Genomic DNA, 13,949 nt, shown 5'->3' with positions numbered 1-13,949 from the left:
AGTCTCCACAATTAAGATATTTTTGGTCCATGTTACAGAATTTGGAACCATGGCCATAACGTTGGCAAGTACGGCATTGGGTGATATGCTTTTCACCTCCGCCATACTTCCTATAAGTTTCCCACTTTACACGCACATTATACAAAGCATGTGCTTTTTCAAAAAATTTTAAGTTGTTAACCTCATTGCGGTTAAAATGAATTAAATAATTAACAAGGGAAATTCCAGTTCTCTGACTGTTTTCGCCTCGTGATTTTTGTTTCATTAGAATTACTTGGGTAGGGGCTATGCCAAGTAATTCTGTTAAAGTAAGTTTGATCTCATCAACGGTTTGATCGTTGGTGAGACCTTTCAAGACAACCTTGAACGGCTTGGCGTTCTTGGTGTCATATGTAAAAAATTTGTACATCTTGTCAGTTAAATACTGAACAAGACGATCACGACCCTTTACTGAGTCGGCTAATAAGCGGCATTCACCTCTACGGCCAATTTGATAGGTAACTTTAACGTCAGAAACAAACGTTGAAAGTTCCTTTTTGAATATATTAAATTCAGAAGAAATAGTTACCACAATGGTGGAACTTTCTCCTTTTTTAAAGATTTTATATTTTGTATAGTCTCATTATTGGTAACTTCCATTTCACCAGCTTCTTGCTCAGGCAAAATATCAAAAGGATTGTCACTACAGACACTCGATGTGTCAGAAAGAGATGCCTCTCTTTTCCTCCCCGCAGCGATGCGAGGTTTCTTTTTCCGTCCAGCCATTTCAGGTGATACGAAAAAAGTTAAAACAAATGTTAAATTCAAAAGTAGGTAGTCTTGAGAAAGACTGATGGGAAATAACTTTCAGGTAGTCTTTAAAAGACACACTGACAAAACACAAACTTTGAAGCTATAGGCAGTCAAAGACCAGTCCACAAGCAACCGAAAAAACGTCTGATCTGTAGGACAGTTCAAGACGCACTGAGTGATGCTGTAGTGATTTACAGCACAATGTTGCCACTAAAATGTATGTTAAAACTATACACTCTTTAAGAAAATTACTCTACAGGAAATTACAACCTGCGGAAATTTTCAAATACAGGTCGGACTCGGTTATATAGAGACTCTATTATATATTGACTCGATTATATGATTCGATTATACAGAATTTTAGACTCGATTATATAGAGTAGCAGAAATTTGTTTTTCCTAATTTCAAACCTGACTTATCTAGAGTTATTTCGTAAGGGAATAACCATAAAATACGTAACGCTTAATAGAAAGGGAAAATAAATAGAAAAAATTTGAAAATTTCGAACATTTATTTTTAAATTCAAAATTAAAATTAAAAAAAATACCTAAATGAAAATACCTAAATAAAAAAAATAGTTTAAAAAAGAAAAAAAATCTATGATTCGATTATATATAAAATTCGATTATATAGTGAAAAAAATCGGAAACTATATATAATCGAGTCCGACCTGTACGTGTACAAGGTGTCATCTATACATATAAAAATGCTGCTCCAGAAGGGAGGGCTCCTATACAAACGAAACACAAATTTCTGCATAACTCATGAACAAATCAAGCAAATGTACCCAAATTTAGCGTGTTGATGTTTCAAGAATCAAGAAATATTTCTATGATACCTTGAGACCATCCCCCCGCTCCAGAAAGGAGGGCTCCCATACAAACGAAGCACGAATTTCTGTATAACTCGAGAATTAATCAAGCAAATAGTTAACGGGAGCAACAAATATATATCTGTGATAGATTGGCACCCCTCCTTCCGCTAGAAGGGAGGGCTCTCATTCAAAATGAACACACATTTCTGCATAACTCAGGAACAAATCAAGTAAATGTAACCGAGTTTCCATGATGATGTGACAACCCTTTCAGCTCTGGAAGGGTGGAAGGGGTCCGAACAAATTTCGGCTGAGATTGAAAACTAAACAAGCAACTGGAACCTAATTTGGCAGGTGAAGGTTTTTGGGACCAAGGAATATTTCTATGGTGGTTCGATACCCCTCGCTCATCTGGAAGGGAAGATTCCGATTCCAATAAAACATAAATTTTTGCATAACTCGAGAAAAAATCAAGCAAATGGAACCCAATTTGACTTGTACAGGTTTTTGGGAGCAGAAAATTAAACACAAATTTCTACACAACTAAAGAACTGATTAAGCAAATGGAACCAGATTTGAAAAGTGAGGACTTAAGAGTATAAGGAACGTGGTGATGGTTTTACATCTCCCGTACAAATGAACCACACATTTCAATCATTTTTTTCGGAAAACAACCGAAAATGACCGAATATTACCCAATATCGATATTTCCGGAACTAGAATGATGCCCACAGGTCCTATAACTTTCAGATCGATCGGTGGAACTATAATTTTGCGCTCAATATTTTAAGTTTCCTTATGATTTTATATGGTATAATCCATATTTTCAAAAATAGTTCCCTAAAGATGTATAGTTGACTCCTAAAAATATATTGTTACATGATATTTGTAAAAAAAAATTCTGGGGAAAATTCTTCTGGAGACCGTAATGTTTGTAGAAAAAGTAATTTACCTCAAAGTTATGAATATCTAACGAACGGATCCATGTTGAATTTTTCTACCTGCACTGCTTCAGCGTGCAGCTGTTGCGAAATCACCCATGTGATGGGAATCATTTTCGCGTAGAATGCAGCTTAATAATACTATAAGTAAAAATTTCCGTCTTCAAACTTAATTCTACGCAAAATTGTTTCTCATCACATGGTGAGTTTGCAACAGTAGCATGCAGCAGCAGTGTTGTTAGAAAAATTTAATGTTGAGCCGTTCGTCAGATACTCAATCAGTTCGAGGTTATCAACTTTTTCTACAAGCATCATAGCGCTTTACGGTCTTCAAAAAAGTATTGATATTTTTGAAAGTCAGCTGGACACTTCTGGAGAATAAGTTCTAAAAAAAGGGATTTCCCTATTTTCAAAAAAGAGCACTTTCTTATAAAAAAAAAATTGTTGGGGAATTTATGGCCTTATCCCCGAAAAACTATTTTTCTAGAGAGGGTTGCGGCTATTACGAAGGAAGTTAAGTATTGTGGTGGCACACAACCGTGTGTGCACTAGAGTGGCCATATTTTATATGGCCGTTTTTGAAACTATCGATCTTAACGAGCGCCGGGCTGAAAAAGTTTCCTTTTGACCTCTACAATAAGCCACGAAAATTTGAAGTTGATTGGAGTTTATTCAATGGACCCACAAAGCGCTTATATTTTAGAAATCGATTTACATGAAAATTGTACGGAGTTTTTTCTTTTTTTAACATATATCTCTCGATAATCGTATTCAAATACACTCGTATTTTTATAAAACCGTTATATTAGTATCCCAATTTAAGTTTAAAATAATCTAAAATGTTTGGTACGGTATACGGTATTTTTACGGTATGAATCAACAACATGCAATAAAAACTGAGGTTCGTCTTCATTATGTGTTGGAACACGGTTAAAATTTTTCATGAGTTCAACACCCTGCTCTGTGGCGTCGTTTATAGCGAATAATTTTTGAAAGAAGTTTGCTATTCCTCATTATTTTTCTATTTGGCTGGGTCACGGTCGAAAAAATCAATATTAAGTTCAAAACTCGAAAAGAAAGCATTGGTTTTGTATAAAACGAGATGAGATAAATTATATACTAGTAACTGTTCAGGATTTTATTGCTTGCGACATTCGACGTCAGCTATTTAAGGCCAAACGGTATTGAAACAAAAAATGGCCGACTTCGAGCCACCACTTTGAATTTTCAAAGGCACAAGACTCGGTAACAGGTAATGCGTCATCTGTGAGAACGCTGTTTTATGTTTGCTGCGGTGAAGCAAACATGAAATAGCGTTTTCACAGGGAATGCATTATCTATTTCCGAGTCTTGTGCTTATGAAAATTCTAAGTGGTGGCTCGAAATTGGCTGTTTGTGGCTTCAATACCGTTTCACCTTAAGGACCATTCGCTTTTAATCGCCTGATCAACTTTTTATTAATTTCAAGCGGGATATCAAGCCAATCCAACTTATTCTGCGCTTAAATACCACAAGCGATTCTTCATCTTTTCAGTTGCAGCGTCTGAAACGACTATCAATTTCGATATATGCGAAAGAATCATGTAGAAAATTCGTACACCCGAAAAACACCTGAATGTAAAGTTTGACTATAAAAAGGAACATGTCTCGAATGCAATTTATCAATGATCAGAGCAAATATTTTCGCAGGCAATAAATGTTGGATATTCAATGAAGAGTTCCATTGTGCGAGGCCCCCATGAAAAATTGTGTTATTCAGGGATCGAAGGTATTCAAAATTGCTAAAATTTAGCGTTACGTAACATGTGAATATCCCTAACGATATGATTTTATGATTAAAGAGTATTTCGACGCAAAATATACAACTATTTCAAGAAACTCAGGCAAAAAAATTCATAAAGAGATAAAAAACAGCAATTCTTATGAGAACCAATTTTTTAAATATAAGCGTTTTGTGGGTCCTTTAAATGAACTCGGACCAACTTCAAATTTTCATGGCTTATTTTTGGAGTAAAAAGGAAACTTTTTCCGCCCGGCGCTCATCGAAATCGCATGATGTTACAAATACGCCACTCTAGTGTGCACCCCTCGTGGAACAAGAGAGAGGAGAGAGCAGAAAAAGAGAGAAACACGCGAACGGTTTTGATTAGCGCCTCGAATAAAATACGATTTTATCCCTGCAAACCGAAGTGTTTTTATTATTTATAATAGTGAATATCCCACATTGGTTACCCCAATGTGCGGAAATCGGTGAAAGAATCAGAAGAAGCCACCTTCATTCCCCAAATAAGGACGAAAATACGAAATCGCAAACAGCGTATTAGGACGCCATTTTTGAAAAGAAAAAATGTCGCAAAAAACGAGCCTCTGGTTTCATAGCTACCCCGCGGACTACACTTTGTCCTATCACTGTTTTTTTTACATTTTCCGGACTATCCCGGACTACCCTTTTTCTGTCCCTGACAGTCCGCGCAAGAAACAGAGTGCAGTTTTGAAGACACCAACACATTCACACGTATGTGTCAAAATAAAAAAAAAATGTGTCAAAATCGGTTTGCTTTGATTATCGTTCTTCGCGTGTCTAACATCAGGTTGAATTTTAGTTATTTTATTTTGTTATTTTGTCATTTTTCAGTAAATTGGCAAATTTTTCGTACAGCAGCACAAACGCGATAAAAGACAATGGCGATAATGACCAAAACAAAAGTGACAGCTACCTCTGGTATTATACGCACACCATTGCAACTGCTCGGCAAGTGTTTTTTTTAAGCTGCAAAGCGTAGTCCGGGACGGGATAGTCCTGCCGTAAAAACGAATTCGACATTAGAAGTCATTCGGGTGCTATGCACTTAGTCACACGGCCTACTCTGCTAAAAATGTTCCTGTTCGGGTGCCTGGTTGCGAATTTCTAGTTTTTTTTTCGAAGGTTTAACCCATTGCAACAATTTTGAGTCATGTCAATTTTGAATCAGGTTTTAGTTAAGCTTTATTGAGTGTTGATGATCACCATTTTGGAAAGCAATATGGATATATCTGCAATGTAGTTAATTAGTCAAATGTCAAACGATTTGCTCTAATCAGTTCACAGCCTACTAATTCGCCAACAACGGTGCTGACAGCGCATCGCAATTCAAACCACGTCCAAAAAATGCAAACAATTTTGCGCTGTACTGCCGCTGCGGCTCACTCAGGCAGAAAAATTTGAACAAATTCAATTATTGTTATCGGACATTAATCAGGTTGCTACCGCAATTAGTGAACGGAATAATCAATAACGATAGTGTTCCTACCTGAACACAGTGGGCGAGAGAGATAGGGGCAAAAAAGGCAAACATTTAACACTACGCTTATTTCCAAAACACGCCTGTTTCGATACATTGTTGCTCCCTAATCGGTTTTACATAGCCCCTGAGCAAGAAGGCAACTTAAGGCGCTGCTATTGCTGCTGCTGCGGCTGCTGCAGCAAAAAAAGCGTCTAGTTTGCAAATAGCATGAATAATAGACACACACACGCTGACTGACTATGCAGCATAGCCGCGGGCGAATCTCAGGGTCATCATCAACGTCGTCATCCATCCGCTTCAGATCGGACAGACTCGGGAATCGCCACTGTGTACGTAAATTCAGCGCCGACTTTGACTGACTTTACATAGCGGCGACGGCGGCGGCGGTGATGTAAGTCTTCTTCTGAGGAATCGACGTTGTTGAGGGCTCTTGCAATTGCTTGCTGCAGTCGGATGCGATTCCGTCCAGTTTTTGCACTTCTCTATCTCTGGAAGCGATGTATAATAAATCCACGGCACCAGCAGAACCAAAAGCCCTTTTCTACTTGAGGAGATAATTTGTAATGAAAAGTACAGCAATGCTAACAGGCACATTGTGTTTTTTGATCCCCGCACACCTTTCTGGCAGCTCCCCCTGACTTTTGCGATGGGGAGGGAGGACACGTGAGAGTGTGATCTGTTTGGTTGGACGTAAGTGTGCGTGTGTGGACCTTTTCACGTTTCTGTTTGATAATGTAGACGAGCATTTATTTTTTCTTTTCCTCTCGCTTTGCTTTGTTGAATTCAATCATAACTGCTGCCTCTGCAATTGAAATATGGTTACACGATGTATTACTATTTTTTTCTGTCTCTCCTGCCGTCGTTTCACCATTCGCTGCGCTCGCGATGGGTTTGAACCCTGAACCCACGGCAGTAGGCGTGCATTAAGGTGTGTGACACAGCACAGGGCTGAGATCAAATGTAAAAAGTTCGAGTTGAGTTGTTTTTGGTACCCTAAAAAAATGATTTCGTAAAAATGATTTTTTCAAGGGGGAATCCGGTCATGTTTCGGCGATGATGTTGTTGGCAGTGGCGGAAGAGGTGACGGCGACGATACTTGCAGTGCATGTGTAGTCATATTATAATAACACATCACACATCGTGTTTTCGGTCCGTTTCTGAACCACGCTGTTGGAGTTGGAGTTCTAGGAGGGCCTCTGAGAAGTGGCTGCTAGGCCTGAGATAGCAAGAAGCATTTTTATATAGTATAATCATTTGAATTAAATTGCCCGTAATAATGCCTCGTCCGGTACATGAATCGGCGAGCAACATGATAGGTGTTTTCCTCGCTCCCCTTTATGCAAGATTCGCGAGGGTTTCGCACTGCGGCGAAGATGTTTTTTTTTTTCACTAAGCAACGAAAGAAGTTTTTGTGTGAGAGTACAGAATAAAAAAATCAGTTTTTGAGTCTAGCTACGACCCTGGCGGAGGCCTTCAGGGCTAATTTTCCTCATTTTCATTATTGTATGTGATGCTTAATTATGCATGAATTTGTAGCTCTTTAAATGAACCACTCTCGCGTCTCGCCTGGCTATAGTAAGCTTCGCAACATAAGTCGATCCAATTTGTTCGGTGGTTCTTTTATTTTTAATATCAAATTCGCCTGCCATGGTGCAGTAAAATTCCCTGGCATCCCCGTCAAGACGGTTTCGACGCTGGAAGAAAAATGTTTCACCGCCTACTGAACATTTCCGTCGTGTGATAAATGGCCTCTCCAGTGTGGCCAATCCGCAAGGGGGGACCGACGTAAATTTCCCACTGACCCTCACCGTTTCTCCTGGAGGCTTGCTGGTGGTGACAGTGTTAAGGGTCTTGGCGAATGAAAATCCCTCATCGGATAAAACGGAAGTAGTTAACATCGGTGACTGGACCGGTGGTGTGAACGACATCGAGCGAGAGAGACAGAGATGAGAACTTTGAAAAGGTCGCATTTCTGTTTTTCCTAACAAATTTCCTCTGTTATCGGACCGAAATAGACGGATAGGGCGAGCGGAAAATAAAACACGGAAAAAAGCAGGAGGTTATTTTGCTGCGAATTAATGTTGTACAACAACAGTTGGAGTCCATAACCTGTTCGCTGCTCGTTTTTTTTTTATTTTGAGTAAGGGTGGGAAACTCCTGGCGATAGTGGCTGCGACATGGCGACCGTGGGTGAAGGAGAAGTAGAAAAAATCACCGTACGACCTTTGTACTTGCATGATGTCTGCGGTGTCTTCGTTGGACCCACCGTGGGGAAGGGGGCTAAGTGTTCACGTACTTTTGTGACTTGTAGCGTGCAGCACAATTGCCTTCTCTATTGCGGCGGGCGTAGGAAACAAGAGTTAAAGTTGAACAGCTATTGAAAGTTTCCACTAAACAGAAGTGTGTTACCGCTTTGCGCTGTCTGTGGTTTTACTCTGTGAAAAATAGATGTGCATTTTTTTTTGTTTTCTAGTGAAACCTTTCAAGCGATGTTATTTCATGTAAACGTTTGCTCTAGTGTGTGATTTTATTAGTTGTTTTTCTACATATTTTTCTTTTCATGAAATAATTGGCGTTTAGCTCTTTTGTATCCATATTGTACTAACGAATGATAGATGTTCTCTATATGTTACGTGTCTATACAGTAAATGTTTGTTCTTTCTGCTATGTTTTATTCACTGTTTTCCATAAGATTACCGAACTCACTCTAAACCATCATAAAAAAAATGTTTAATTTCCGCAATCCCGTAAAAAAACACAAAGCGAGATTCACTGAACGAATGGACGATTTTTCTTTCTTTCTTTAATTTCAGATGCTTATCGATAAAACCACCCGAGAGGTAGGCGCATACAAGTTTAGCAATTACAAAAAACAAAACCCCAGTGTAGGCAAAATCAAGAGCGCGTGCGTGTTTGAGCGTTTGTGTGGTTGAGCATTCCATCCCCGCCCTACCAGACTCTAAGCAAAATACCCCGAAACGAACGCCTGGGCAAGATCATCCGCGTGAAGCACACAACAGTAGGTATAAAACCAGTGAAAAAATTGACACATAATCATTACGTTTCTGGGCAGTCAACCCCCTCGAAAGGCAGGTTTGTCGAGCTTCATTTGCAGCGGATGGTTTTGTCTAGCTGTTTCTTTCCCTTTCCCACCGTATGTTAGTTTGAATGAGAAAAAAAATCAAATGATCGTCATTAGTACCCTAGCTAAGGCGGCTGATCGGCTCCATCCTCTGCAACTCCTTCCTTCCAATCAACAACGTTTAGTAGGAAAATTGTCTTGAATCACACAATTAAAATCACAAATTGAGCAACCCCCTCCCCGCGTTTGTGGATCGATTGCAGTTGATTGCTCAGAATTGGCTATACTATATTTTGCTTCGCGCACTGTTTTTTTAAAGTTTCGATGGCAAATGAGAGATGAAAAGTGATGAAACCACTTCGGCACTGTAGATACAGACAGAACAAACATGACACGATTTCGCGGATGCATCTATCATCATCATCGTCATCATCATCAACATCCTAGGGGGGGTTTATGGGTTGGCGGAGGGTTTTTGGATTACCCCGTGTGTGCGGTGGTGTTCATGCATATGGCATCGGAGATTTATTAACTATAAATTAACTTTGATTGCTTTCTTCTCTGATTTATCTTCCACGCTGCCGAGGTGAAGGGCACACTAACAAAAGGCAGCAAAGGGCGGGGGACGTGTTGTGGTGTTCAGGAGTAAATAAGCTTTTCATCAGTAGTTTGATAGCACCGTGCAATACTTCGAATGGTTCATTGTTGTACAGAGTCAATATTTGATTTATAGGGACGGCTGGATATTTAATCATACGTGTAGCGTGAATTCAAAACAATTGTTCGTACAGAAGTTGTACGTGAATTGCATGTGAACAATCGAAAACTAAATATGGTAAAACAGCAAAAAATATGTTTTTGAGGGCCATATCCATTCGGGTGGAGTGAAATGGCAAGCATGACTCTACAGCAGTCATTAATTATAATTTTCTCGAGCCAAACCGATTGTCGATTTCACAGATTTATTCCTCCTCTCCCGTCTCTAATTTGGTTTTATTTAAAATATTTGTATTCTCTGTGCGATAAAATCAAAATGTTCTTTAAGTTTACGAGCCTTTCTCGTATGGAAGGCGCGAAATAAAAGGCGGAATCACGAAAGACAGATCCACGAAAACTAGTCCAAACACCAAAGGTAGTTAGAATATTTTATATGGCAGAAGCACGAATTACAAAATCACAACTGGCTGATTAAATAAAAAGTTTAAAATATTCTTACCAAGGTTGAAAATGTTTGGACCCTCTCCGAATGATAGCAAATGTAACCAAAATCAAAAAAATATTCGTACACTCAAGGCTGGATTAGAGTGTTAGGGGGCTCGGGGCAAATATATTCGTGAGGCACCCTTTGCTTCACGCTCCTCTGGAAGGGATATCCAAAAAAAAGGCCTTCACTTTGTCTTCTCGTTTTCTTGAGTTAGGAGGCCTGGGACATTTGCCCCCATTTCCTCTTCTAAAAATCGAGCCTGAATACACTTATTGTCGAAGTCTTTTTCATGTGGTATAGAACATCTAATTCTCGATGTATGTAATTTTATGAGAATGCGAAAACTCGTACAGTACACCAAAGCAAATGTGTGATTTTGGCTTAGAAAAGTTATCCTCATTCAGACGGGACTCGAGCCGGTAAATCTCCCGACGGACATAATATTTTATCCAAAGCTTCAGGCAAGGTACTTTTCCTTAAGACCAATATCGTAGCACCCTCTACTATTGTGTCTCATTCCTAGCACGCCTCGATCAACTACATCCTAGAGTGGGGCATCGTTATATGGAAAAATTAAATTTGATAGCACAAAGCTAGAACCAAGTTTTTTTGTTCTATTTAGAGCCCCAAACAAACCTTAATTTTTTAGAAGTTGTTTGGTTTTATTTCTGCTTGGCGCATTGCAATAGAAATTTGTGTGAAGATTTGTATGGGAAAACCGGCTTTCTTGCGTTTTTCATTCTAGTGAGCCCAAAACGGCTCAACCCATACTTATAATAACTTTAAAAGGTAGGTTTTTTGATGCTTAACAGCACAAGCTCATCAGTATCTTTGGCAAAGTTGTGATACATCTAAAATACCATACTTTAACGTAATGAGGGGCATTAATGTTGCATTACTGAGCTCTCTAGAAAATATGAAGAAGTAGGTTTTCCCATACAAATTATTATACAAATTTAAAATGCAATGCACTTCACGATGCTACAGTTCGTAATTTCGCTTTTAATATTTTCGCCTTTAATTTGCGGCTATTTTCCCTTCGGCAATATCGTCAATCACAACTCTTTGGAGAAATTTTAAAAATGTTCTCTGGCCAGTTTTATTTTCTTGATAACCTATCTAGTCAATAGGAAGAAGTCATATTAAAACCTCATTCTTCTTGCTAATATTGTCGATCACAATTTCGTGGCGAGCACAAATTCACGCCAGTAAGTTTTATCATAAGAGGAGTCATAGCGAAACCTCGTTCTTTCTGCTAATATAAGGCCACAGTTACAACCGGAGCTCCTCCCAAATGTTTTCGCCTTATGAACTATTCTGCCCTCTGTGTCAGGCAGAGTTGCCAATGTTCCAGTTTAAACTGGATTCTTCCAGTTTTTTTCAAGCGATTGATATATTTGCCAGTTTCATCCAGATTTTTTATTCACGTAAGCTCCAGTTGGCTTTAGAAAAAAAAAAAAATAAAAACGTTATTTTTTTATATTCTTAACGACATTTTCAGTATTTTCTTCTCGCACGAAACACGGCCAAATTAAGGACGGCATGGCGGGGTCGAGATGAAAGCAAACTATTAAGTCGTACCAGATCATGAAAAAATATCTTCAATTTATTTTCTGTTGCGTAGCAGTTTGAAAATTGTAAGAAGAATTGAATATCAAGCGAGAGCGAACTCAGAAATAATTGAAATTGTTGCAACAGTTCTTTTGTTAAAATTGAAAGTAATTAAAAAAAGTTTTCTTATTTATTTTGAGATAGATTGATTGCGTAATTTTAATTTTGCTGCTGTTAACGCAAATTTTGCAGTTCATAATTTTTATAAAATGTCTCCCAGATGGTCTCGAGGTACGATGCTGGCCTAACAAGCCAGTCGTTGTAGGTTCGAGTCTCGGCTCGGGAGAGACTGTTAGTGTCAGTAGGATCGTATCACTAGCCCCGCAATTGTCCTGTACACTAAACAGTCGGCTGCGAAGTCTGTGTAGAAATAAACAGAAGGTCAAGTTCCGAATCGGAATGTAGCACCAAGGCTTTGCTAATTTTTATAAAATGTAAGCTCGAAACAAAACAAAACAGACTCTGGATTTAATCACAGAAATGCTCTTTCATAATTTTTTTTGTGTTTTTTTTATCAATTTATTTGGAATACACTTTTCTCCAGTTTTTTCTTCAGCTTTCCTCCAGTTTAACCAAAAATTCTATTGGCAACTCTGGTGTCAGGTCATAGAGTTTCATTCTTCATGGTTCTGATTTTTAATACCAATTATTTTTTTTTTTTTAGATATTGATGATATGATTTATAATCTTGTAAGTCCTAATTTTTGTTTTGTATGATCGTTAATTTCTTGATACTTATAAAAGTTTGCGGACACGCAATTCCCAGGACCGTTTCACATACAAATAGTGTATCTACGAATGGCAGATAAATGCTCTTATTATTCGGGCAACAGATGAAAAAATGGAAGAATACTGATAGGAGAGTAACCAGAATCGTTGATCTATTTTGAGATGTGCCCGAGTGTTCGCTGTATCCCGCACTTTTTTTTATTGGCAATACCGCTATTGGTATGCTTTTGCGCTATTCGGGTTGCCTTGTAGTAGGGATATAAGTACGGGAGATTATTGAAGATAGAGAATAGGAGAGAACAACGTAAAAGAATAAGTGTTTCCCGGATTTTTCGCTGATATTTTTTTAAATTTTTGCGGAGTTTTTTCATGTCCGTGCTTGAACAGTGTTATTTGATATTAAAAACTATTTCACCTGCATCGCGTTTACCTGATCGTCGACTATAGCAAATTCCTTCACATAGTTTCCGCGCCATTTTCGCCCTTTTAATTTCCAATTTGTCGATAACACTGGTCGACGAAAGCCAAAAAAAAAGTAGACTTGACGCTCAAAATAGTTGCCTCAATAGGTAATGACTCTTTAACCTAGGGTATGCGAAAGTGCGTCAAAATGCTGCACAGTAAGGCTCGCTGGGTTCGTCGCTTCTACGTTGGGTTATGGGAAAATTCATTTAAGTCTCTGCAAAAGTTATCTTCACTAGGGGCACTAAATTTTTCAGCAATGGTTAAAAAGCTTTCAATCACTCTTTCTTCTAGTTTTAGATCTTGGACAAAACCTGTGTTGACCTTCAAACTTTTTTTTAGAGATAAGGCTCAGAAGTTTTGTCTTCCCGAAAAAAATCCCTATGTAAAATTGAACCTTAATCAAACCTCGGGTAGAAGAGTACGTGGAACGTCAAGATCTGATGTTACCTCAAAACATTTTTTTTTTCGAAAAACTTTGACAATCTACAAAACGTTTTTAGCGAGGGTTAATGAAATGTATGTATGAGAAATTATATTTAACCGATACTTTGAATAAGCAACTTAAAAAATATTATTCAAAATAATCCGTATGAAATCAACATCTATTTTAAAAATTCACGTGAAAACCCAATTTATTAAAGTTTGTTTTTTCTGTATATCTAAACGATGACAGTTTTTCAGGAACTCGATAAACATGAGCACCTTTTTAAAAACAGTATACAACAACGTTAAGTCAAAATAGTCCAAATATCTACAAAAAGGCTTGTGTCTTTCAGTCTAAAGCAGCTACAAAGTTTCATTAAAAAAAATGCTCGTGTTTTGTCATTTATTCCGCGTTGAAATGCAAACTACTTGATATATCTAATCTATACATATAAAAATAAAGTACTGTCTGTCTGATCCATGACTTGGAACAACTGAACCGATCGGACGACGCATACGATTCGCATAGATTCTCTAGGATTCCTCACATTGGATTCGTGAGCGTCCTTGAAAAGGATTCCTGAGAAAAGAATCCGCAGGAAT

General features: G+C 38.2%; 1 protein-coding gene across 9 annotated transcripts in view; it reads left to right on the top strand.

Moving 5' to 3' along the window:
* The window catches only part of LOC129727289 (dachshund homolog 2), a 109,991-nt gene that overhangs the window by 43,332 nt on the left and 52,710 nt on the right, over window positions 1–13,949 (top strand). For 5 of the 9 annotated variants that reach the window (XM_055684969.1, XM_055684968.1, XM_055684972.1 and 2 more), the window contains exon 2: window positions 8,646–8,672. The exons of the other annotated variants lie outside the window; for them this stretch is intronic. In XM_055684969.1, the coding sequence (XP_055540944.1) occupies window positions 8,646–8,672 (27 nt within the window). The remainder of the gene's footprint in view (window positions 1–8,645; window positions 8,673–13,949) is intronic. 9 annotated transcript variants of the gene reach the window in all.

Source organism: Wyeomyia smithii, chromosome 3 (genome assembly GCF_029784165.1).
Source record: "Wyeomyia smithii strain HCP4-BCI-WySm-NY-G18 chromosome 3, ASM2978416v1, whole genome shotgun sequence".
NCBI classification, from domain to species: Eukaryota; Metazoa; Arthropoda; class Insecta; order Diptera; family Culicidae; genus Wyeomyia; species Wyeomyia smithii.
The sequence above is the reverse complement of the archived record's forward strand: the minus strand, read 5'-3'. Positions and strand labels throughout refer to the sequence as shown.